This window comes from Ambystoma mexicanum, chromosome 11 (assembly GCF_040938575.1).
Source record: "Ambystoma mexicanum isolate Mex_15411 chromosome 11, UKY_AmexF1_1, whole genome shotgun sequence".
NCBI classification, from domain to species: Eukaryota; Metazoa; Chordata; class Amphibia; order Caudata; family Ambystomatidae; genus Ambystoma; species Ambystoma mexicanum.
Window position 1 is genome coordinate 201,952,132 of NC_090934.1, and position 27,307 is coordinate 201,979,438.

General features: G+C 46.1%; 1 protein-coding gene across 2 annotated transcripts in view; it reads right to left on the minus strand.

Moving 5' to 3' along the window:
• LOC138503246 (pancreatic secretory granule membrane major glycoprotein GP2-like) overlaps positions 1-27,307 on the minus strand; it is a 248,801-nt gene that overhangs the window by 14,802 nt on the left and 206,692 nt on the right. The window contains exons 6-8 of one of the 2 annotated variants that reach the window (XM_069622840.1): positions 24,859-25,104; positions 3,398-3,548; positions 2,482-2,533 (exon numbers count right to left, since the gene is read on the minus strand). In XM_069622840.1, the coding sequence (XP_069478941.1) occupies positions 2,525-2,533; positions 3,398-3,548; positions 24,859-25,104 (406 nt within the window). In that variant the 3' untranslated portion in view covers positions 2,482-2,524. The remainder of the gene's footprint in view (positions 1-2,481; positions 2,534-3,397; positions 3,549-24,858; positions 25,105-27,307) is intronic. The other variant, XM_069622839.1, reaches the window with a different exon arrangement.

The following is a 27,307-nucleotide window of genomic DNA, read 5'->3' on the forward strand; positions in this document are numbered from 1 at the left end:
GAAATCAGCGATTACTCCACCGGATTCATCACGATACATTAATTATTATATACATTAATCATCCCAACAGAAGTTGATACTCCTTTATCGACCTTGGAAGGATGAAAGGCTGAGTTGGCCTTGACACGATTCAAACCTGCAAACTGCTGATCACACAGATTGCAGCAGCAAGCGTTCAAGCTGCTGAGCTTTCTTACCAGCTATAAGCATCTTACCGACTTTAAAGTTGGGGCTAGGGCTGTCCCTCTTTCTCTCGACTACCCCACCTTTCCCTCCTCCATAACCCAGGAATCCATAGCGAAGATTAATTCTATTACCAGGTGACCCCTATGGTCTGTTCATCTGACTTGGACTGCAAGGGTCTTCCTTGTAACTTGCCCTCTCCTAGGGATGCTTAGTGTTCCTAAGGGAATTAGGGATGGTGTCTTCTTCCATGCAGAGTCACTCTGACTGTACAAACGCACATTCTCACCTGACCCTCTCCAACACTGGGACTCAAGATGTTCTTCTTCCCACATCTCTACTGTCGCTCTTAAGTTACACTCTGCCTTCCTACTTCCACCCTTTGATATGACTTCCCTGTTTGACTCCTTCTCTCACCACTACCCTCACCACTCTGCTACTTTCTCTGCTGTTATTTTCTCCTGCCTTCTTCCTGCTACTTCGTCTCCTTGCTACTACTACCTCTCTGCCTTTATGCCTACTCTTACTTCACTACCGCTTCTCTACTACCACTCTCTGCTACCACTGCTTCCCTTTGCTGCTACTGCCTCTATCACTGCAACTACTTTATTATCTTTTCTCTCTCTCAAGCCTACTCTTTACGGCTACCACTTCTTAATAAAACTACCGCTTCCCTCCCACTACTATTCTGCTACGCCTACTACCACCAACTACCACTTCTCTCCTCCTACAACTACGCCAATACAACTTCTACTATCTCCCCTTCTCCCACTTTACCCCTGCTACACTCACTCCTAACTCTCCCGCACAATCACTTCTCAGACCCCCTCTCTCCAGTAACCTTCACACTCCATTTGCACTCTCCTCCTTTGGTCTCTCAGACGTCCTCCACCTCCTTTCCTCACCAACTAACCCACACTCGACTGTTCTCACACTCAATTCTTAAATACTCCTCCCCCTCTCAGGATTGGCCACCATGCCCTGATCAATCCACTTACCTGACTGCAGGGGGATGTGATAGGGTAAGGGTACTCATGCAGTCCTGCCATGTTTCTGGCAAGGAGTTTCAAGTCTTTTCCAATGAGCTGTGGTCCCTCTCCATTAGACCTCCATTGAGACTTTGAAACTTTAGGCCCTTATTTGTTGTTTTGCATCTCGCTGGTGGCCTAGTGGTTGTTCCTGTATACGCGGCTCCAGCTGGAGCCACTCTCTTCTCCCTCTGAGGCGGTCAGTGTTATCATGGTCATTGCATCCCAGCGCATAGATTTGTTGCCCCACCGTTCCTTGGTAAAGTCTTCCTGTGATGCTGGGCAGCTCCTGCGCGGGCATGGGCCTCTAGCCTGCTGGTGTCTTTGCTGCCTTTCCACTGCTCCGGTGTCCTGCTTGCCCTCCTGTCCGATGGTCTTCCTTCTTCCTGTTTCCGTAGCGTTCAGGGGAAGCCGCCACGCCACCTCCTGTCTGCTGCCCCCTAGGTTATCTGTGCGGCGACGATGTTGCCTCCACTACTGCGTTCTGCAGCAGCGCTCCCATTTTCTTCTTCCAGCGAAGACCGGGAAGGCAACCAGGTAAGGAGGTGTTGGAGGGGCTCACTCCGCAGACAGGACCTGAAAGCAGACCCCGTCACATAGTGAATTGGTTAATGGTATGGAACAGCTCAATATTTTCACACATACAACTAAAAATTCACATTCAACAGAAATATTAACATTTAACTAACTGCATACTACTCCAGGAGGGCACCAGTTAACAGACTGTTTTTGTTAAGGTGCAAAGGACCAATGAAAGTCACGTTCTGCAACATGCTGCAGTTGTTGCTTGTTAAGAACTGGCATGCTCATTGTCATATTTTGTAACTGCACTAACAGTGGCAGCCATAGATTTTAAATAAAAGTAAGTTACATTACCAATAACACAAAAGTAATGCAGTCCAAAATTGAAAGAGATGTCAATGTAACACGCAACATAAATAACATTACCAAAAATCGTAATGCAGCAAAAAAGAAGAAAAGCATTGTTGCAGCAAGTAGAATTGAAAGAAGCACTTAAAAGCAACTTTTGACCACTCTCTCCGGGATATATGCAGAAGCACTGTCTTCTATAACAGAGGCTTCACAGTGATGCATACGTTCCACATCAAGCGACAGCTGATTGTCAGGATGGCCCTTTACAGATACAGCTCGAAGAGTTCTGGTAGAGAACCAGTGCTCTCTATAGACAGGACTAAAATGCAATCCTCTGGGGTTGAAGACTTCTTCACTGCTTGTCAAATGCATATCCGAGGGAAGGAGTGTACTGTACCTTGCGTGGCACGCCCCCTTGTTGTACATCAGGTGAGGCAAGTTCAGCATTTCTGAGGGAAACAGCAAATCAGGAAGGTTATAATGACGCCCATGCCAGTCACATGCTATTCCCTTTCCTCCATCCCTGTAAAGGCCTGTGCTGAGCAGATGAAACATTAGGCATTTTTGAACTGTGATATAATATGTGCATATTTGCATGTATGAAACTGATATAATGTGTGCATATTTGCATGTATGATGCCAGAGCATATGCCAGGGTGTTGGTCTGCCAAGTGCAAAGATACACTGGGCATTAAATCATGGATAAACCTATAATAAAACAATAGTGGCTAAACACTCATAGGTGTGCTATGCCCTCCACACAGCACATGCCAGCAAGAGGCAGGAGAAAAAGCAGATCAAAAGTAGCACGGAGAATGTGAGCCAGCCAACCAGAAAACGGCCAAGAAGAAGCAGGAAGGAAGAAGCAGTGGGATCTAACTTTTGGGACTCAAGGCATCACATAGAGGCGACGGTAGCCCTGTTATCAGAAGGTGTGGTAGAGGGGACGTGAGGCATAACAGTGGGCAGGGGGGGCGTGAGGTATAATGGAGATACAAGCAATCAGAAAGAAGTCAATAATAGAGAGATGGTACAGGGCAGAGAGGGGTCCTGTATGCAGATCTGAGCCTGGTGAGAAATAGTACTCGGCCTTCTATGGATTGATGCACTGCTAGACATGTAAGTAAGGGTCTGGCATTAGAAGAAATGCTTAGAAAATGACCATATTCCCACCAGATCCCAATCTTCCCCTGAATGTTGCTGCTTGGTGAAGAATGGCATCTCATGGAGAATGACAGAATGCCGTGAGAACAGAGTTGATTTGGTTTTCTTGATAATGTGATCCAACGTCCTCCTGCTTTGGGGACCCTTACCGGGGAACAGCTGGAATCACACAGATAAAGTTCCGCAAACAAGGTGTATGACTCGTAGCCCACAATCTGGAAAATTCTCATCTTGAAGCTCGCCAACTTTGTGTGTCCATTTTGCTTCACAAACAAATTCGCTCCCACGTTGCTGGGGCACCTTGAAGTCGCAAAGAAGAGAGAAGGAGGCAATTAATCTATCAGCGCGAGATGCGGATACTGGAAACAAGAATAATAAAAGTCCAACACTTCAGTACCACAACCTAATGACTTCATACTTGTCAACATTCTGTGACCAAAAAGATGTAGGATTTTTCAAGTTTCAATAATAATACTTCGCATAGCAATTACATCGCAGAAAAATACAAAACATACATTGTTGGCACCACTGGAGCATTCTAAACTACACAACCAATCAAACAGCACAACATGGAAAGATATTCAAATGTTGAAAAATGTATAATTCTGAATGGCAAATTAACACCGAATTCAATTAGCTAACTTCACAGATGGTAATCACACAATGCTAGGAGGCAACGTTTCCAATGCTCTGTAGCAGCAGCCTGCAAAAACAAAGAGGTGATGGCTGGAAGGTTTAGAATGAATCTTCACCACTGGCATTGCTCTGGGCAACCCTCCAGACCATCGTTCTTCGCCTGCCAAGCCATTACAGAAAGGGAAAGACCATATGCAAATCAGGCTTGGTCCCACCCCAAAAGGGGCAGTCCTGCCCGAACTGCTAGGTCACAGCCCTTCTGCACAAGACCACAAACATGTTTCGGCCTTGTTGGGCCTCATCAGTGTAGCAGCAGCCTGGGCAGTACATATTTATTCCTGCAGTGCAAGATGAATAACTGAACACCATGGAGACTGATACTCTCCTCAGTCTGATATACCGATGATGTGTGATGGTGGTAGGCTCTGCCACTTGCCTTCACTGGTGGTTCACCTAAGGCCTGTCCCGGCCAGAGTACAGGGTAGAGTCACGTAGCTGTCAGGTCAGTGGATTGGTGTGAGCCCATCACTCAAAGTAATCACTTACCTGCCCACCGCACAGACAGACTAATGTGTTGTATGCTTTGTCCTGGGCCTAGTCTCAAGCAGCCTGCCTTAGAGTCACAAATTACCTGCCCTGTAAAAAGCAGTAGGATCTGTCACCCAAATCTGTAGGCGGTAGGACTGCTTAAAAGGCAGTAGCCTACTGCCTAAATCAGTAGGGTTGGCAAGTATGTGACTCGACCATAGAACCAGCTACCTCAGCCCTGGCACCATCGGATTGAGCTCCATAGCCCTCTGGCTCACCCTATCGGCCTCTGGCTCACCCTATCGGCCTCTGGCTCAGCGCCGCAGCGTTCTCAAGCAGTCCTATAAGCAAATGACTCAGCCCAAACATTATCCGACTCAGCCCTATAATGGGGTCGGCAGCCTTAACAGCATTTGCGCTTTCCTTATAGCCACCCTATAGCCACCTTAGTGCACCCTATATCCAGCTGAGTCAGCCCTTGACTGAAGGCACCAAACTCTGCTCTATAACCAGCTATCTCTGCCCTACAATCATACGGTCGGCACCATAGCCATCGCACTAAGCCCTGTTTCAGGCAACTCAGCCCCAAAAACGTTTAACCTTGTATAGAATTATAACTCATCAAGGATCACTGCCAAGGATCGATCTTGTCAGGGCCTGTCGGGGCCTTGCGGACAGGGTCCACCACCATTATGCTCCCCATCGCCCCAGTCCATAGCAGACATCTCTGGCAGCACCGCACATCAAGAGACCTTAGAAACTACTGCTGACCCCATCAGAGTTCATAAAAATTGCCTCCACGCCACAGCAGCCGACAGCTCTGGACAGCCTCCCCTCACTTCGCACTCCGGGTGAAGGTAAGCCTTCTCATGCTCGCCTCATGCCCCAACTCTTGCATCCCACCGCATCACCCATGTGCAACCAATCCCACTACACCGCCCTACCTCCCTTTCTGCCCCCACTATGCCCAGACACCAAACACATAGCACTGCCTGGGCTGGGCTGACATTTGGCCGAGAGACTGCTAGCCTGTCAGGCTCTAACCACACACGCACCTCCCCGCTTGGGAAATCTCTGCGTTATAACAGCATGATGGTCACGCTGGCCCCCATCACACTGCTCCACACTTCATAGCTTAGCTTGATGCCCGTACATCACTGCCCGATAAGCCTGTACTCCCCTTATGCCTCGGCTCCAAACTGCTACTCCAGACAGAGCGCACCCACAACCCCCATCAAGGCCATATTCCACCAACCACAAGTATGCCTCCTACCTTTTTCTTGCCTCCAACAACCATATGTCTGGACACCACCTACTTGGGTATTGCCCGCCTGGCACCTCGACACACATCACCATCACCCAGAAGCCTGTGGACCAGCTTTGCACCAAGCCTGTCGCTGTACGCATCCCCGGCTCATGCTAGCAACACACAACACGCACCTCTACTACCCAAGCCCGCGCTCTTCCTACCACCTGCACTGATGAGTACTAAACAACGTCACGCCCCATCACCTAGGTATAGTCTACCTCTCTCACTTGAGGTACCATCACCTAGGTAAAGTCCACCTCTCTCACTTGAGGTACCAAGCCAGCAGGCCTGCAACATACAGAGCCTAGTCTTAGCCCCAACCATCACCAACCTCCTCTGGCCACTAGCAGCTGGTGACCATAAATCAGAAGCCCTAGAGCCTGAGATTGCACTCCCCCAGGAACATCCCCACTCACATTGCAACAAGATACGGCAGCATCAAGATTCAGCAAATTACACTACAGAACTGGGGTCTGCAGCCCTCCCCTGCCAGACTCCTCGTACCCCATCACATGTACCTCCAGAATACTGTCAACCCCCACACGTGCCACCCCAACCCGCCACCCCCACAACTATCAATGGCCCCTCCCCATGCCCCACCACCTCCATGCCGGTCTCACAAACGTCTCCCTGAAATGTGCACTCATAAATGCACGCTATTGAAATCTACAACCTAATTCTAGACCTCGATCTCCTAGCCATCACAGAATCATGACTATGCAGCACCTCTGGCCCTTTCCTTGCTCTCGCCATCGAACTTGAGTACAGCATTTTCAGAAGTGAGCGCACCAATGCAGTGGAACGAAGCATAGCCCTCTATCCTCTCTAGACATCCGCTGCTGCCCCGCATCAGCCATCACAGGACATTAAACTTTACTACTCAAACTGGTCATCAATCATCTGTCCACTTACAATATCCTGCTACCTGATAATCAACCTACCGCACCAATTGGGACAGAATCGGACCTCCCCTTGCTGATCACCCCCTACTCAAACCCCTCACCAAATGCATCATACTGGGAGACATGAATCAGGGTACGAGGACCCAGCAGATCACAAAGCGATGGCGCTCGCCCATGCATTCACAGACATGAACGTCACTCAATTCATCACAGTCCCCACACACATTGAAGGTTGCGTCTTAGACTGGTTACTATCCACCAATGACAGCATTAACATCGCTACCATCAACCCCGTACCCTGGTCTGACCATCACCTAATAGTATTTTCTATCCTGCGCTCAAAAAGTCCTACCAAAATAAAACCACGCAGACATAGGTCATGGTTAGAAATACCAAGAAACGTACTCACGAAATGATCAGACCTATGCTACTGTCCGCACTCATCGACAGTCCGCTCAGCTCCAACAAGCCAAAAGATATTGCCAACCTTTATCGCCACTGCCTCGAACTCACCATCAAATACATGCTCCATTGAAACCTAAAACGCCCAAACCTCACAAAACCACTAGCATCTGGATGAGCTTGTCACCCTCCGTAGGTCCAAGAGAGCAGTCGAACATCTCGCCAACAGACACACATCCCCAGGCAAACCTGTCCAACACCTCCTTGATGTCATGCACAAAGCGGCCTCCTATGACAACAGAATCACAAACAAGAGCTCCAACACAAAGGGACAATTCAGTATACTAAGAGAACTGGAGTCGCCAGTGCCTACCCATACCCACCCCAGGGCCAACAAACTGGTGTACTACTATTCAAGACACCTTCGCCAATAAAATCAATCTGCTGCACAACAAAATGAATCTAAATAAATCACAACTTGCAGCCAAACCCAGCAGCTCGATCACGCTTGTAGACAAACCCATCGATTCCCAGGCACCCCCAGCATTACCACCATCCTTCTTAGCCCTAGTAACCCAAAACACGGTCTTACACACCATCCAGTCACTCAAACCCTCCAATTGTAAGGGAGATGCATGCCCTGTGCACATCGCCATACTATGTGCCGCCGCCACGATCCCCACTATGACAGATTTTGTGAATTCCTCTTTTAAAACCTGCACATTGCCCAGTAGTATTCAATCTGCATTGGTCACACCTCTCCTAAAATCAAAGACTCTAGACCCTACTGCGCCAACCAATTATCGTCCCATCACCGCTATGGCATCCCTGATTAAGATCCTTGACTGCATGGGCTACCTGCAAGTAAAACAATACCTTGAGCAGCACTCTCTACTCAGAGTTAGACAGTCAGGCTTCCGCCCCAGGCACAGAACCGAAATCACCCTACTCAACCTTAAAATACAGGGAGATAGGATTTGTGATACTGGCAACATAGTTCTACTCTTGCTTCCTTGACCTTTTGGCTGCTTTCGACTTGGTAGATCATGACACACTCAGCCAGCACCTCAGCTCCCATGTCCACATTACCACAGAAGCCACCACCTGGGTGCCATAGTTCTTCTGCGACCACACCTCCAGTGAAGCTATCGACAACGCAGCAGCCGACCCCATCTCAGTCCCCATTGGTGTTCCCCAAGGCTCCTGTCTTTCCCCCACACTGTACAACACTTACACCAAACCATCTTCGATATCCTGGACGCCCTGGGCATCACCTACAAAAATTCCACAGATGACACACAGATCCTCATCCCCATCACAGGCAACTACACTGATGGAACCACCACCATCAATAACATATACAGGGCCATACCAAATTGTATGGCCACACACAACCTGTGTCTCAATGATGAGGAAACTGAGTTGCTCCTTGTAGACTCGCCCAATCAAATCAAAACTCCAGCAAGCTCCTACTCATCTTTTCGCATTGAAGGTGCCTCCATCCCTGTTCACATAGTAGTAAAAACCCTCGGGGTGCACCTTGATGCTGAGTTCAAAATGACAAAACACATCAATGCCCTTGCCTCCTCAACAGCCTACACATCCAAGCTCATCACGCTGACTAGTAAGTTCCTCACCAGCACCAACTGCCTTACCCTCTTGAGAGCCTTAATACTCAGTAAACATTGATTACTGTTACGTGCTGCTGAAAGGCGCCCCAGCCTCCAAACTGGCCAAGCTCCAACCCCTTCAAAATAAAGCCCTACAAGCTGCCTTGGGGCTCAGCTGCTCAGACCACATCTCAGCATACGCTGCAAATCACACTGGCTACCTACCAAAGCTCGCATAGACGTCAACACCCTCTCCATCGCCCACCCACCGTTGCATCTACGGGGAAGCCCCACTCTACCTAAATGACACCATCACAATGAATCTACAGAAGTGGCTGCTTCAGTTCTCGAGCAACATCTGGTTTAACACTCCTTGCTTCAAATGTGTGAAAGCGGGCGGCACCAGTTTTAGGGTCACCGCACCCACCCTCTGGAATACCCTGCCACCAGCTATAAGGAACGAACCTTCCCATACCACGTTCAAGAGACTACTAAAAACGTGGCTTTTTGGCAAATATGACTACGCTTATGTATAAAGCCGCACCTCGTCGGCACTGCACCTCCAGACCCTTACCCCTGTTTGCCAAATGTATTGTATTTTCAGGTCTCCTCTTACCCTGTACAAATGCTGTGATACCTCAAGGTCTGGGCATCACAAAAATGCCATAAATAAATGAATATCTATGACTGAGCCATATAACTAACTACCCCCACTCTGTACCCATCCCACTCAGGCCTATAGCCATCTAATTCAGCACTGCAACCATCTAGAACACCCTAGCTCAACACCACATAATTCTTATTCAGAGCATCCCTAACCATTTGGTTTAGGCATCCAGTCAGCCATCTAATTCATATCCCATAGTCTCCTTGCGTTGGCCCTAAAGACTGCCGGATCAATAACAAGGTGATATGGCTCAGCACTGAAGCCAGCAGACTGACTCCTGCTATCTACTCGATTCAGCCTACAACTTACTGGCTCAATCCTAGATTCATCTAACTGAGGAGTCAGAATTATCTAACGTTAAACTATCTGACCCAGCTCTACAATGCTTTTTTATCAATCCTATAGTGATATGGGTACACTCATCACTCATCTGACTGTGACCCAGATCATCTAGACCTATTACCATCTTACTCTTTCCTGATGAGGCTTTCTTTAACAATTTCGATCTGTAAACATTGCCTCTGTATTTTTTCAGTAGTGACAATTTTGAACTTCTATATGTACTATTCAATGGCTTTTTATTTCTCCTGCTAGAATTTTGTTAGTTATGCTTTTTCTTTGATTATTCTTTTCTGAATTTTCGGTGTGTGCATGAGACAATGTCCTTCAGCTGAGGGTTGGTATAGCAAGAGCTTTTGGGATTTTCATTATATAAAATGATGCAGGCAATTCTACTTCTGAAAGGGAGGTCTGTTTAACAGACCACCCTTTCATAAATGCTCAATGCAAAAACTAAAGTACATCCAAGAGCCTATGCCAAGGTAGTATAAAATATCCTCTGCACCAGCCCTGCAGTGGTACAGGGTAGATTCAAAGGTCACATGCGCATTTCTGACAGCTGCTGGAACACAAAGTACTGCAGGCAGAGCTGTTTTTTTAATTGTCAGCCCTTCCGATCCAAAACATAATTGTGTACCTTAGTCAGACTAGTGGCACGTTAATCTCTAAATATAAGCCATGCCTGGTTGTGGCATGGTGGCTCCTAAAGGCACATATTTATGCAGCCACAGCAATTTGATATCATACAATTGTCAGCTTTGTGAGCAGGACTCAGCCATGACAGTCAATTTGTATTACCCATTTGGCCTGGCTGCCACCACAACTACCATGTGGGACACTAGCCAGGAAGCTGCTTTCTTTGATCCACCAGTGGAGGGACAACACCAGGAGTTGGTGCTTCAAAGTCAGCACTGATGTAACAAAGTTACACTCACACAGTGATGGTGACGACTGCAATCTGCTTGAACTGAGCAGACATGGGGAATCTGCATGGGGGGAGTTACAGTAGCCAGACGAGGGAGGGGGGCCGAGAGAGGGGTTCCACAATCTTAGTTTCTGCTAGGGTTCTCTACAACAACAGACCAAGGGGTTCTTGTTGCAACAGCCATGATTGGACCATTTACAGCAGGCTTAATTTGGCCCAATCCCCTGTGACACTTTGCCTTTATATGGACAGGCCCTGTCTTCTTTGATTCATGTTTGACTCTCAAGAAAAGAAAAATGAATTCGCTGGACCTTTGTTAGGGTTAGAGCCCATCCCAAATCCTCTGCCAGGGAGGTGAAGACAGAAGGCATCTAAGGCAGAGGAGAACACTGCTTCCTACCCATCCCTAGAGAACAGTGGGGTGAACTTATGTGGACCAAGGCCACCCTGCTGGCCGTTACATTGGGGTCAGGAATGTGCGCTATAGTTGAAGAACATCCTGTAGGTTCCAGCCAACTTTCTGGAGTGGAAGCTAAGTAATGAATGATTGGTTATGCAAATGTGTACATGCCCTTTTTATCTTAAGTCATTCTAATTACAATTTATTAGTACTTCCATACAATAACTAGTCATGGAATACGTTCTTATCAATTGGTGGTCTATTTCTTTCTTAACGTTTGTTTTGGAGTGGATGATGGCTGCTGCCTGGTTGAAGTTCCCTATAGATTCAATATGATTGTCATCTTGTCTCAAATTGGTATATTTCTTATTGAGTTCATTATATCAGGCAGTGGCTTCATGGTTCTCTGTTCATGGTTCTTCGCGCATTGTCTTTATGGCTGTGTTCGGTGTCAGGGAACGCTGATATAGGGACCCTCGACCAGGCAACAGCCATCATCCACCAGGATGGAATAGACTAACTATGAAATACACAATCATAGAGCCTTGATAAAGACTGCATAAAGACGAAGCACATGTTGGCTCCAGAATCTTAAAAAAGCAATAAACCATCAAGAGATAAGAAGAACGTATTCCTTGAATAGTTATTGTATCAGATACATTTTAATTAGAATGAACTAAGACAAGAAATGCAGGCACAAATGTGCACAGTGCATAACCAAACATTACGGATATTTTCGTCCTGGGCATAGCCACACCAATTGCAAAGCAGTGTTAAGCGATATTGAATCAACACTACAGCTAAGTCAATGCCTAGTTTGAGATGCTGAGGAAAACCCTTATTGATGTATTTTTATGTCCAGTTCAGTACTCTGGATGAAAACCCTTGTATAACACCCCCCTCTTAGAATCCCCCTGACCTCACTGAGTCAAGAAGTAGGTTTGTTTTGCAAATTTAAAAGGTTTATTCGGACAATTCAACAATATATATCTATCACACTTTATAAATAAATTGATAACTGATATCACACTTCAGAATATGACCGTGATCAACAATGGATAATGTTACAGGGGTACACTGATTTGGTTACTTAGGAGTAGTATAGAGGATGAGTTAGCTGAAATGCTTTATGGTTTCAAGGAAATGCAGAGATGAATGAAATGCAGTACAGAAAATAACTTGATATGGCTTCAACAAAAGACAATGTAATCACTTTTCCCCTGGTGGCAATTCACCCCCCCCCCCATATGCAATGCAAGGAGATGTAAGTAACACACACAGTCTTCGGGAATACAATCAAATACAATACGGAATTCAGTTCCCCCCCCCAGCAAGCTTAGAGGAAACAGGCAGAAGTTTGAAACACAGGCCCAAAATGCTTTCAAATGTGATGGCAATGGATGGGAAAATGTGCTAACTGATTTTAATTCCCTCTAGAGATTCAGGGTGAGTGAGAGATGTTTGTTGGTATTAGTTCAGGCTCACTTTAGCAATGCTCTATGAGTTATTACCAGGTTGCAAACGGATTTTTAACAAAGGAAAGAATGGAGCTGCTATTTTGACAAGTGGAGAAATTGAGCCAAAATCGCAAATCGCGGTAAACTTCGCAAGTGCGTAAATCACGATTGCGGAAAAAATATAGGGAGTAGGAAATCGGTTCTAGGTTTGTTGGAAAGCCTAGAATCACAGCTTTAAAATGAAATTTTGTTCCTAGCCCAAACGGTTCCAGAGATACGGAAGATTTAATAAAGGTAGATTTTCGGATTTAAAGTAAAACTCAAAATGACAGGTGACAGCTTGCAGCTGCAGAATTGACAGGTGACAGTTGTGCAGCTTTAAAAATGACAGATGACACGATTTCTAGGAGGCAGTTCTACTTAGGTTAAACTAGCTTGAATTAGATTATTTTAACTAAGAGATTGGTTCTGCACAGTTCTGCTAGGTACTCACAATATAAATTTGAACTAGGCCTCGTCACGGATCTGGTCAACACGTCCGGCGGCGGTTCTATCTGCTCAGCGGGTCAATCAGGCACCGGTTCTGCTCACAGCGATCCGGATCTCTGGTTCTGCTCACAGCGGTCTGGGTCAGCTCTGCTCTGCCGGTCTAGCCTCTCTGGATACAGCGGCCTCTGGTTCTGGATACTGCTCTGCTTTCCGGTCCGGATCAAGTGGATTCTGGATGTAACACTGCTTTCTGGGTACTGGCAAAAGTTCTTGGCAAAAGAATTCAGACAGCTCGCCCGGCTGTGGAATAGTTTGCAAATGATTTTAAGGATGCAGAGGCCTGCTGAGAAGAGTTCTCAGTTTGTGGGTTTAGGCCCTTGCTTTAAGTTCTGAAGTAAATTTCTGGTCTCTGAAGATTGATGGATGTGAAGTCTGGAGTCTCCCGGCAGAGCTTCCCGCAGAAAATGGAATTGAATCTCTCTACCTGTCCCAGCAGTCTCTTTTTATGTGTTTTGGAAGTGGGTGTGTGCGTGGGCCTAGCTAAGCCTGCCCCTCTCTACTTGTAATTGGCCCAATTCTCCCCTCTCCCATGATTGGGGGAAGGAAATGGATTGTCATCATGATGCGGTCTGTTTATGGGTCAGAGGATCCTTCCCTGGTCAATTTGCCCACAAATCTATATTTGCTTCAAATACATATTTCCCAGATACACAATTTGTTGAAATTACATGTACACATTATATAATCCTTATGGTCCATGCTTGTCCGCCTCTGATCTTCCTGGGGGCTTGCATTAAAAAATGACAACATTTTGCGCTTTTTGACTGGTTCACCAATATCGGACATTTACCAAAAATTACACACATGAGCGCAAGGAGTATGGACATTAATTGATGAAGTGTCAGATTTTTAACATGCAGACATTTGGAGTAAGACCCTATTTTCCGCTAGCAACCCCCCAGCATACACCACAGTGTCCTAACACCTCTTAAAACGTGCACAGAAAAATCACAAGAATAATGATATTACTTATATAATTCTGACAAGTCTGTACTATGAATTATCCATCTTTTTTAAAATTATGCTCTGGCCCAGATGGGTGTGGTTTAGGTTCCAAAGCACATGGGGGAAGCTTCTGTCTGCCCCCGCCTCCAGCTCGGGTGGCTCCCAGAGGCACTTCTCCTCCCACTTCTCCCAAGAGGAAGCCACTTTACGGCCCCACCAATATAACATTTGCCTGAGTCCAGGACAAGGCTTTGTTCAACCTCCCCTAATCTAATCAGAGAGGTGTCAACTCCTTTTGGTGGGGAAGCAGGATGCAGCTAAGCCTGGGAAGAGTGGCTGAGCAGGTTTCTCCTGTCGGGGTTAGTTGTCAGGCAGAATTCAGCTAAATGTCACTTTAGTTCCCAGTTTAAATCAAACTTCCAATTTTTACATATACATTAAATAATGACTTCCTTCAAGTCATTTCAGAACATAGTTTTACATTGTATCCACCTCTTAGCAAGTCTTTCCTTGGCCTGGTTTTGGTTTCTCTGTTCAGTTTTACACAAAAGTCTGGTGGTTTTAAAACGCCGGCTTTCTGATAGTGAGTACCGGTATTGCATCCATTTTTGGGATTAAGAAAATGAATTCCCCATAGTTCTGAGTTGCTTTTTGGCAATCAGCATTGCCATTCCCAATGGTTTCAGGCTACTGTGTGTGTAGCCCAATGGTGGTTTTAGGCAGTGCCCTCCTGTGCTCACAACATAGGCAAAAATGGGTGGCAGCCTATTCTTCATGTTTTCCCTGTGCACTCTCTGGGGAGTTCTGACCATCATGATGTTTTCCATGCCAGTACTGCACAGTTTTATGGTAGGGCTTGGATGCATGGGTAAAAACATCCCACAGCAGCGATCGCACAGACAGGAAATCCAACCCCCGGGCTATGTGAGGAGGGGGTTCCTCCTCACAGCCCAGGGGTTGGATGTCCTTCAGTTTCACGTCAGCGTGCGTAATGCGCACTGATGTGACACTGAATGTAAATTTCACTGCTGCAGCCATTTCTGGCTGCGGCGGTGAAATGGAAGGTAGGTTCCTCCCTCGAATACCAGCATTTCTATACCGTTTTGATCGAGGGAGGTGTCGTTGGAAAGGGGAGACTCTCCCCTTTCCAACAACACCTTCCCTGAAGCATTGCAATGCTCCTAGACCACTAGGGATCTTTTTTTGAAGTGGGGGGAGAGGGGCCGCTCAGTATATAAGCAACCCCCTCCTGCCCCTAAAGCATGGGACAGTATGTTTTAGCCCACCCTGGGGGCAGATGGGCACACTAATGGGCCCATCTGCCCCTAGCGAAAGGGCAAACAAAAAATACACTTTGTTTTGTTGGGGTTGTTCTGAGGGGTGGGTGCCCACTGGACCACCAAGGATTTTTTTTTATATAAAAGGGGGATGGCCCTCTCCCCTCCTACCCCAAATGAATGGGGGTCATGTCATTGGCAGATTGGCAGTGTAATCTGCAAATCGGACCCTAGGAAGGGGTACATTTGTGTTTACTAGGGGTGGGTTATCACTAGACCACCAGGGATGGTTTTTATAAAAGGGGGCGAGTGGCCCTCTCCTTCCCCTGCCCCGAATGGATGAGCATGTCATTTAGCCCTCCGTAGGGGCAGATTGCTAGTGTAATCTGGCAATCTGCCCATAGGAAGGGCAAATGTGTTTTTACTGGGGGGGTGAGTCACTAGACCAAAAGGGATGGCATGAAAGGGGGTAGTGATTGAGCGTGATAGTTATGATTTGTTTTTGCTGGGCTGACCACAGATAATTAATGTTTTTTGTCTTGTTTACAGGTATTTTTGCGTGAGAAGCATCTAGGTTGTTATGTAAGTCATTTTTTAAAATTCTTCGGTTAGGTCCCATTGTCAGTGGGGCGGGTGGGACTGGGGCTGGATTGTTGGTCGAGAGTGAGGGAGTGGGCAGTCTGGGGAGGTATTTTGGTGGGCTGGGACACAGTTGCAGGGTCAGGCCACAAATTGACCTCATGCCAGCAGAACATTGGTCTCCCTGGAACCACTGCTGGGCTTGGGGACGTTTAACCCACATGGGAGACAGCCACCCAAGGCCAGGGACATGACCAGAAACCATCATGGAGCTCTGGCTGGGTTGCGTTACACCTTCTCCCTCTGGGAAAGGATGGGGACATTACGAAGGCTCCCTGCGACTGCCGTTGCACTTGGGGATGGTAACCCACATGGGAGACAGGCTCCCAAGGATGGGGACATCAACCCACCGACTATCCTGCAGCTCTGGCTGGCCTGCATTACAGCTTCTCCATCCAGGAAAGGATGGGGACCCTGCCAGGGCTCCCTGGCACTGCAGCTGTGCTTGGAGACGGTAGACCCACATGGGAGACTGATGCCCAAGGCAAGGGACATCACCTACAACTGTCCTGGAGTTCTGGCTGGGCTGCGTTACAGCTTTTCCCTCCGGGGAGGTATTGGCACACTGGCGTGGCTCCCTAGTGGGGGAAAGCTGTAACAAAAGCCAGCCATAGCTCCAGGATGGTCGGAGGTGATGTCCCCGGCCTTGGACGGCTGTCTCCCATGTGGGTCGACCATCCCCAAGCCCTGGCTGGGTTGCGATACAGATTTTATATCCCGGGAGGAATGGGGACCATGCCGGGGCTCTCCGGAACTGCCGCTGGACTTGGTGACGGTCCACCCACATGGCAGACAGGCACCCAAGGCATCACCTCCGACCATTCTGGAGTTCTGGCTGGCCTGCGTTACAGCTTTTCCCTTTGGGAAATGTGAGAAACCTGAAGGTGTTTCACTGTCTGAACCCTGGGGATCTCTTTCTCAGGTGGCCAGGGCACGGCCATCGCCCTTGGATCCAGGCCCTGGAAGTGGACAAGTGCAGAAGGATTACCTGGGAGAGGGTTCCTCGGGGAATATGGGTGAGACATCCGATGGTGAGATACGGTATTTCCCCCTTTCGACACTTCCTCCACCTTCATAGATTATTTTAAATCCTGTCCCGGTATCCCCCCCCCCTAGTTTCAACAAGTACCAACTCAGAAAGGAGGCTTAGGAGAGCCAGGAGAAAGGAATTGCAATTACCATCTCGTGTATTACAACCAGAGGACTATTTCCCTGTCTCAGATATGCCCCTACCCAACATTCATGCAGTTGAAATAGAATATTGTCAAACCCATTCCATTATGCCCCCATACCTTTCTGTAAAACCACACCAACGCATGTATTTACCGTCACACATTCACCCTGTTTATTTGGACAACACCCTACACAGTTGTTCCCTAATTAATCAGAAAAACGACAACTCCCACAATCCCTCCACACTGGCTTTCTCTAAAAACACTAAGACGGAGAAAAGGGGAGCTGAAAGAATGAAGATCTCTCACAACACCACTGAGAGACAGAAGAAAGACTATGCCATACTAAGACTGGACTGGACTGTCCTGCTAACGAGGCCAGGTAAGGTCAGGCCTCCATTTCTAACTACTCACACCTGACACCACGTGAGATTCCTATGAAGTATAAACGGCAGAGCAGGAGAGTACACTTTGAGTGAGCTGGGGATGCTGGAAGGTGTTGAGACGGCAGAGGAAGATCGGTTGAGCTGCAGAGACCCTTGGAGACCTGGAGGAGGAAGGAACCACCACAATGGACCTTTGAATGCAGGAGAGGCTATATTGAGGGGAGAGACCTGTACCTCCAGGAGGCAAAACCAGAGGCAGCTTTGATCTCCTGGCGGTGCACTCCAGCGCTCCTCTTCTTGGCACAGCAGGCAAGCCCAAGTCTCTGAGGGGCAGGAGATGAGGCCCTGACTTCCGGACACATACCCATTGAGACTCCTGCAGCTCCCAAAGCCATGGACTGCTTTTTTGGGGAGCTTTTAAGTAGAAGAACACACACTGCAGTGCATTCTGGGACTGGAAGTCCAAAACTGTTTTTTGGGGAAAACTGAAGAAGGGTCCACACCTGGCAGAGGGAGACCCTTACAGCAAGGTGGGAAGGTCTGAGCCCAGAAGAAGAACCTGGAGGGCTGTGTCCGGCAGAGTGAGACCCTGAAAGCGAGAATGTCTGAGCCCGGAGGAGGGGGGACCTGAACTTTAAGAGAACTCTGTGAAGGACCAGCAGCAGAGTTGTGTGGCGCCACGTGGGGGCTCATTCAAAGGACTCTGGTTGGTCCCCTTTGTTGAAACCACAAATACCAAGAGGTCAAAGTGGTCATACAAGGGTCGAGCAAAACCCCTTGTACAATCAAAAGTCTTTGACATGGTGAGGAAACAAAGTGAACTGTGTTACTGGGGGTAAATGTGAACTCGACTGAGGGATACCTACGAATTAGGGTGACGAGTAACAACTCTGAGAACATTGTTTAATAGAACTGCATGAAGCCTGGCTGGGGGCTTTAAGGAAAGCCTGACTTAGAAAGTGAACCTAGGGGATATAGAGTGATTTTCTTGTGAACTGTGGCAAGTGTGAACCCGACGGAGGGATGCCGAAAGAATGCTAGGGGAAGTGAGTCCCTCATTGTGATAAAGCAACGTGAACTGTGTATCTGGCCGTAGTGAACCCGACTGAGGGAGGATAACATTGAAAAAGGATCGGGGCCTGGTTGCGAGGGATCCAAAGGTGAAGAGTCATCACCCAACGAAAAACATTACGGACAGGAATTTTTGTGTTGTTATTTTTGACACATCAGACCCTCGGAGGCAAGAGGCTTTTTATGAAAGAGACTTGGCCCCAGAAGGTCCTGGTATCGTTGAAAGGAACTGTACACCTCGTGCTGGAGAGGCCAAGGTGTGTGTTGTGCTCAGGAGTCCCGCCTTGTCCCATACTAAAAAACAGACGAAGGGAGACCCCAGCTATACAATCCAGACTTATCATGTTGGTGAACACTTCTTTCGTTTCTGGTGAACATTATCCCAAACTATTTTGTAACTTAGCGGTAAGGATTGGGAATAGTTGTTTTGTTTTTTTTTAGTAATATAGGCCCTTTTTATTTGACAAGACACCACTAGGACTGCCTTATTATTATTTGATAGTTGTAGCTTGCTCCCATCTTGGATTTAGGTTTAGATTAGGCATTTTTCTCACCCATTTATACATTTAATAAATACCCTTGAACTGTAATCTCTTATGTCTGCCTTTACTGTTGCCACCATGAGTTCCTTACAGAAAGCACAGGGACCCTGCCGGGGCTCCCTGGAAGCGCTGCTGGTCTTAGTAACGGTCAACCCACAGGGGATACAGCTGCCCAAGGCCAGAGACATCACCCCCACCATTCTGGAGCTCTGACTGGCCTACGTTACAGCTCCACTCTCCGGGAAAGGACGGGGACCCTGCCAGGGCTCCCTGGGACTGCCGCTGTGCTTGTGAATGGTAGACCCACATGGGAAACGAATGCCCTAGGTCGGGGACATCACCCCTAACCGTCCTGGAGTTCTGGCTGGGCTGCGTTCCAGCTTTTCCCCACCAGGTAGCCCGGCAGTGTGCCTATCCTCAGCATCCCAATCGAGGGCTGCTCTCGGTATATTAAAAAAGGGATCATGTGCTAACTCAAATGGTGCCTAGAGCACAGAGCAGTGCATATGTAAATGCAGTCGCCCAATTAAAGATGGTGAAAACTCAATGAAAATGGAAATCCGACACCTGAGCATAGAAATAGAAAGTGCCTGATGTGTCATGAGACACTGGAATAGCCCACTGGTCCTAAGAAGGGGGAAAAGAAGGGAATGGATGCCTTTCTCACTGGCACCAATTGGAAAGGAAATCGGACCTCTCCTGAGCCAGGAGCAGAATAAATCCCACATGACAGTTCTATATCACAGCAGCATCAGCTCATCATGCTAGCTACACCCCACGGGCCAGATTCTCAAATCTTCACTAGTAGAAACACGACAATTAGAATTGCAGTAGTGCAATATTTGGATTTTGTTTTGTCATTGGTTAATGTTGAATCCAATTGGTAATTGGGCAAACACTTTGCAGATGACATGTATGGCTGTAAAAAACGTTTTATTTTTTCACTATATGAGTGATTTTATGGATCTAGTAAAGCATAATGAGAAATATTGATAGGACACTTATGTAATTAATTCGTATTATGTTTGCCTTTGTTGTTCATGTAAAATGTATGTATTTATATATGACTTTGTATTTGTAATTTGTATGAAATATTTGAAAGGTTGATTTCCAGCCAACCAAATAAAAAAAAAAAGATTCTCCAATCTTTCTTCGGCGCAAGTGAGGAGACTGTGCCAAAAAAAGGAGCAGACACGTTCTCAAAGATGCTCATTCACATGCCCTTTCTTTTTCACCCCTATGAGCATAGCAGGGGGTGCTTCTGTTCATTTAAAAACATCCCAAATAAAAAAAAAAATGCCCTAAAATGAATGTCATCCTCCTGCACCTAGGAGAAAAGGCACAGGGTGTGGCGGAAATTATAACAGGGTCCTTTCTGACCCGGTCATGTATTTTTAAAAAGAAACATGTTTTAAAGTGTGACAGCTGCGGTGCAAATGCTTATTTTTCTTTTCGAGCATTTCTATGAGATTGGCCCTTTAAGGGCCTGTGTTGGTGAAATGCACTCCCAGCAACCGCGCGCTGATGTATGCAAGGGGGAGGAACAGCGCATCTTTGCACCACTCTCCAGCCCTTCTTGAAATGATCAGGTCACCTTTGAGAATAAGGTCACCCGACCATTTCAGAAAACAGTGCATCTTTGCACCACTGAGCATCCCCTCTTGGAATGATCATGTCACCTTTGAGAATAAGGAGCAAACAAATGGATACCTGTATGGCCCCCATATCCCTTCAGGTGAGCAATATGAATATAATGCAATACATAGATCAGGGCAAGGAGGTTGGATTGGTTCTACTAAAATAAACTCCACTTAAAATGTAAGGAAAAATCATTATTTTAAATTCTTTTTCATATCAAAATACATTTGTTTACAAAAAACAACCATAGAAACTATATACACCAAAAATATTGTTGACCATACCTTTCATAACCACCTTTCATACACATTCATGCTATCTCGCACTCCAATGTTTTCCACAAATATTTAGCACAAATGAACAGTATAATATGCACTGTAATATCGCTTCACCTATTTACATCAGGCCTGATGAAAGGCATACAATTAAAGGAAATATGGGGCCTAAGGTACTTTTATAAATAGGTGAAGCGATATTACAGTGTATATTATACTGTTCATTTGTGCTAAATATTTGTGGAAAACATTGGAGTGCGAGATAGCATGAATGTGTATGAAAGGTGGTTATGAAAGGTATGGTCAACAATATTTTTGGCGTATATAGTTTTATGGTTTTTTTATGTAAACAAATGTATTTTGATATGAAAAAGAATTAAAAATAATGATTTTTCCTTAAATTTTAAGTGGAGTTCATTTTAGTAGAACCAATCCAACCTCTTTGCCCCTGATCTATACCTTTGAGAATCAGGTCACCCGACCATTTCAGAAAACAGCGCATCTTTACACCACTCTGCAGCCCCTCTTGGAATGATCAGGTCACCTTTGAGAATAAGGGCACCGACCATTTCGGAAAGTAGATCAAATTAAATGAGCGCATTCTCTGTGATCCTTTCATGTATGCTACTTTATGAGAATGTGGCCCAACGTGTACATTACGGACACAAAACGCAACCATACATAGTGCTGGAATTGGGCAGGATTTCCAGTGATTCAGCAACTGCCAAAAATTGTCTTCCCAGATTCAGTAGAGCTCTGTCTTGATTTCTGCTCGTTTTGCACCGAAGTACATTAACATTAAATGGCTACAGAGTGGGTGATTGGAAGAGGCTAAATTGGTGCGAAGGGGGAGTGATTAGTCAGGGAAGCGATGAATAAAGCTGCGTGCTGTGAGAAACATTATCACAAGCATGCACCAGTATGATGCAGTTTCTTTCAATGATTTCTTATACTTCAGGTAGGAAGTTTAAAACTCAAATTAGATAATTAATTTGGATGCCAGTAATTGTAGGTTTCCAGTACGATGGAAAAAGAAAGCTACAATCAAACTCGTTTTGCTCAGTGCTACTCTGATGGCTTATATGTTGTCAAGTTTGTTTATTGTGTGATCTGGGCCCGAGTCATATCATCTCTATAATTAGCTTTATTATTGTCAAGCAATATTTACTTTATTTCAGCATTTAGCCATAAAGGTGTTGGAGAAAAATACATAAAATATTACAATTATAACACAGACAACATGGACAAGTTCATAAATGACTTACTAAATACATGCACAGAGCAGTTATTAACAAATTAATTCTGGCATTTTTGCCAATTCTGTGCATACAATCTTGTATTATAGCAATACTTTAAGCAACACCCGCTCCTAATACAGCTTAATTACATTACAGGTGCATACAATATTTCTCTAGCGTAGCCAATATCTTAAAACCAATATTAATAATGGAAATTCCTAAGGATGGCATGATGTTGACGCGCTTTTCTCTCCTTCTCCAGGCATTTCCTAAGTAAGTAGAAACTGCAAAAATGACATGCATTGTGCCTGCCCTCTTGCCCACGTCTTCAGCTTCAATCTGCGACAGGAGCCCTCCATTTGCTACACAAGATTGCAGATTCCTACGCGTAATATCAGAATAGAGCGTGCAAAGAGAAAGTGCTGTCGTGCCTTTTTGGCCCCAGGGCAGAAGGAGCATATATATATATCTGAGTATTTATTAATCCATCTGGCTTTAACCCCTGCTAGTGGGAAATTACCCAGACTCATTTTTAAGTATAAAGCTGACTGCACTGGACTTTCCACAAAACGCAAATAGTCTTTCAGAGAAAGCCTTTGCTTACAATAGCAATATTCATACCCCATTGATAAGCGCAGACATTTGGATGCATACTCTCCCCACATCCAAAATGTGTGGGTATCAATTGTTATTTGCCTGCTGCGGCAAGCAATGGACTCCGTGTTATGCCAGAATTCCTCTACTTCTAACTGATACAGACACCTCTTGATATGTCCAAACCATTTTAAAGAAGCAACACTTTGGCAGGAGAGAACATCTTTAACAGCTATATTCCAGAAGAGTATCCCAAGACCAGATAGGCACCCAGGCCAACATTGATTTAAGGGATATTTGGTCAGTAAAACATAGTGGTCCATTCCATATGTAATGGGATGTTTGGTGTACTCTTTGGAACCCTCAACAGCCTTTAAAAAAAGTTATTTTGAGTTTCCAGGAGAGCTGTTCTCTTAGTATGCCCCCATCACTCTGCCCCATAGTGGGCTCCTGCTAGCGCCTGTGCTCTATACATCTCAGTTGTCGGGGTTGTGAGATTTTTCCCAAAGCCATTTGCCAAGAATAAAATGCTGGTGAATTTCCTACCTAGTACCAGGTTCGCTTTTTTGAGGTGCTCCTTCCATGAGCTATCCGAAGCAATCCTGACTCCTAGGTAATGGAAGTGACTCACTTTGCTAATTCTCACACTATTAATATCCATTTGTGACCGTCGCCCTTGCTGTCTGCCACATCTCATTACCTTTGCTTTACTGGCATTCACTTCCAAGCCTTTCTCCCTGAAGAATTTGACAAAATGATCCACCTGTTTTCCTAAACCTGATGGGGTACGGGACATAATAACCATATCGCCGGCAACAAAGAGGATCCCCATATTTTTGCCCCCAAGCGACAGTGTGCCCAATGTATTAATTGGCAATTCCATAAGTAAGCCATCAAAAAACAGATTAAAAAGGAGAGGTGCAAGAATGCAACCTTCTCACACACCTTTTTTTAACTGAATCATTCACGGTGGTCCTCCCACCAAAGCCCCATCTCACTCTTGCCAATGACCCTTCATAATTGTCCATTATTGCTTTCAACAGGGGAAGGGCTACTTCTTTAGAGAGTTATGCACACCATAATGCCCTTCTAGGTATGCTGTTGGATGCGGATCTCAGATCAACAGAAAGTGAAAGTAAATTACCACCTTTCATGGTCACATACTGGTTGACCATTAATATAAGTCTGGGGGCCTGGTCTATGGTAGTCACCCTTTTGCAAAAGCCTTCCTGGAGGTGGCTTAAGGCATCCGCCTCCGCGAGGAGTAGTAGTACTTTACCAAGCATTTTACAACTTGAATCTAGTTGGGAGATCGGCCTATAGTTGCCAGGGTCACAGGGCCCCCATTTTCTTTCAAATAGGGACCATCTCTGCTACTTGCCAAGATGGAGGTGTCTGGCCTGTTTAAAGGATGGCATTGGAAGGTAGCCGGAGATATGGTGACCATATTACTGTTTCGCTCATATGCAAATTCACTGGCATAAGATCAGGGCCTGGGGCTTTTCCTTTAGCCTGCCGGCATATTGCTTCCCACAACTCCTACTGTGACAAGTCTAGCAATGACGAATCAACCCCAATAAAGACAGGATTTGCGAATTCTATCCCATTGTCCAAAATAATCAGGTCTTGTTTCATGGTAAAGACCTTTGAAATACTCAAGCCAAGTATTTTCAGTAATGACCGCTTGGACCAGGTTTTGGTTGGAGTAATCTCCCATTGAAATTATCCTCCAAAACCCTTTAGAATGTTTCTCTGTTAAGGCTCTGTTAAGTGAATCCTATAATGCAAAGGTATTGGCTTTTTTTTACCTTCACTTCAATCAATTCTTATTCCTTTCTTTATATTTTAATCATCTCTTTTACCCCTATGTCTTTAACTTTATAAGCCCTCGCTAACTTGGACTTAGCTGTCCTACACTCGTGGCCATACCAGCTATCTTTAGCTGTTTGCAACCCTACCAGCTCTAGTTTTATTTTGTTTTAGCTCTGTTCTATCGATTTCTACAAGCTGGTCACTCTCTACAAGCATCCCCCTCTCTCTGATGTACAGTCCAGGAGTAATGCACTGTCCATATATTGCCTCATAGAACAGAAACACAAGGACACCTACCCTTCAGTAACGAGGCTGTATCTGGGAGTAGAGCTTGGATCAGCAAAAGGCGTGGCAAACAGGGACTTCACCAGCACAGAAAACTGGCCCTCATCCAGGTCAGGCACCTCCACGGCAATGAATACATTATCCTCCACATACAGCAGCTGTGATGCTTGCACAGGATCACTTAGGTTTGCGTCCCAGTACAGCGCCATCCGAGCAGAAAAATGTCCAAAGCCGTCCCGTCGATTTGAGATTGTGGTGCTGGGAAGAGGAAAAGAAGGGCACGGTTTGGTTCAGGTTAGGACAAGTGAGAACATCCCAGCAAACTCAGCACTGAAAGAACTGAGACATCAGAGTACATCCAGCCATTCAGAATCATCGGAATTCCTGCTTATGAAATGCACCCCAGATTATCACAATCAAAGGTTTGAATGAGAGTGGGTTATTCTGTCAAAATCATATTCACCAGGGGAATTATCTAAATATCAGTGACATTGTAATTGTACTTAAGTAATATCAACAAACAACAAGACAAAAACAGAAAGAAGCAAAAGGTACTTTTAAAAAAAGGAGTCAACATAGATGGTGGCATGGAGGGGTTCCCCTTCTTTAAAGAAATCAACAATCTTTGTATGGTATTTGGCCCAGTTTCATCCAACCGGTATCCAATAGTCAAAGGCCTAAAACATGACTGGCTATGCCTCCTCCCTACAGGCCTTCTAGAGAGACAAGCATGCTTTGCTAATGACTGGGAAACCACTGATCTTGCAAAGGACAGGCATGACATATACCAAGTTTATGCAGGACTGCACCTACAATGACTGTTACAATCCAATCTGCCGCTGCCTTCCTGAGAGCAATGGAACAGGGTGGGCTGTGCCTTGATTTACTCTTTCTCACATTTCCTTTAGTTCCACTGAGCCCTGGTCCACTTTAAACAGTGCATTATTCAAACATTGAAGACTGCATTGTATGGGTTTGAACTTCTGTAATGCATGCTTCTATGAACAAGCTACAAATCAGGTATGGAGACAGGTACAGAAAAGGAACTAAGAAATCCTAGAAGGCGCTATTCAAGCTGTAATGTTTTTCAAATGCTTAATGTCATCTCTGCCTATGAAAACTGGTCGTGACCACAAAAGCCTGCATATAAATGACCTTGTTAGCCTGATTAAGGTATGATATTGTTGTTGTTGTTTTTTTGTTTTGGATTAACATTTTATTCGCTCCTTGGCTAACACGGTACAAGTAAACTGAACTTAAAATATGGAAGATGCAATAATGTACTACTTATTTTATTGATATGACTGATATTACAGGATCAATCTTTCAATATTAATTTATAAAATACATATATACAGTAGATTATAAAAATATCGATTACAAGTTATACATGGACAGGGGGGTGTGGCTAGCGAGCCATGTAGAAGGACGTGGGTTCACTGAGGCTCCCGCCGATCCGAACAGCATCCGACTTATAACAGCACAAAAATACACAGGAACTCTCCTGATGATGAAGGATCGTGTGCGTGAAGGTGCACAGCACAATAAGTCTCTCGGTCGCGTAAGGATTACAGCAGCAGACTAGAAGAAAACCGAAGAAAATTGCGGGGAACATACTGCGGAGGAAAAAAGAAAATGGCGGACGCGTGAAGACAATGGGCGAACTGCCAACCCGAGAGGAGCGTACCCCCTGCTGTAACAAACTGCACTAATCCACGGCAGAAGCACCCCTTGCAGAAAGGTGCATTAAACAGAGCTGCGAGGCGGGGCCCAAATGTGCAACAGGGCACAGCAGGAGTCCACTACCCATTGCGGGGGACAGGCATTACAAGGACCGTGTGAGGACTCGCTGGATGGCTATAGCGCATAAACGTCCCTGAGGCAGGCGATTGAAGGCACGGCTGGGTTCTGCTGGAGCCGGGCCTCGCTGAAGACACACTGTTGCCACAACCTCACAGCACCAGGCAGATGGGCTGGCCCCAAGACGCTCAGGCAGCTGCCATTGAACAAAATCAGTGCAACATTGTGGATACATGAGTATCCAGAAACGCACTACCTAAACAAGGCCGGCACGCTGGGGACCGGCAGAGCGAGCCTTTAAGCTTACTGCAGCAGAGAAGAACAAGCCGGCAAATAGCAGAGAGGCACCCGGCGCCAGACTGTGTGAGACGGCGGATGCAAGATCCATATATAGAGAGAAAAGCACACGATAATGAAGGCTTGTCTGGCACGCGCTTGCCTACATATGGCACTGGCAGGCAGAAGGGATTAGCTTGCCACGGAGCCTAAACAAGAACATTATCAGACCAGCTGCGCACGTTAGGAACGTACATGGGAGGGGTGCAAGCGTGGGCGTGCACCCATTATAAGGCAAGATAGCTTCCCCCCCACACACTTCCAGGGGGAGGTGAATTGAAGAGCGAAACAGGAACGGGACCCGACGAGGCAGCTGTAACCCCCA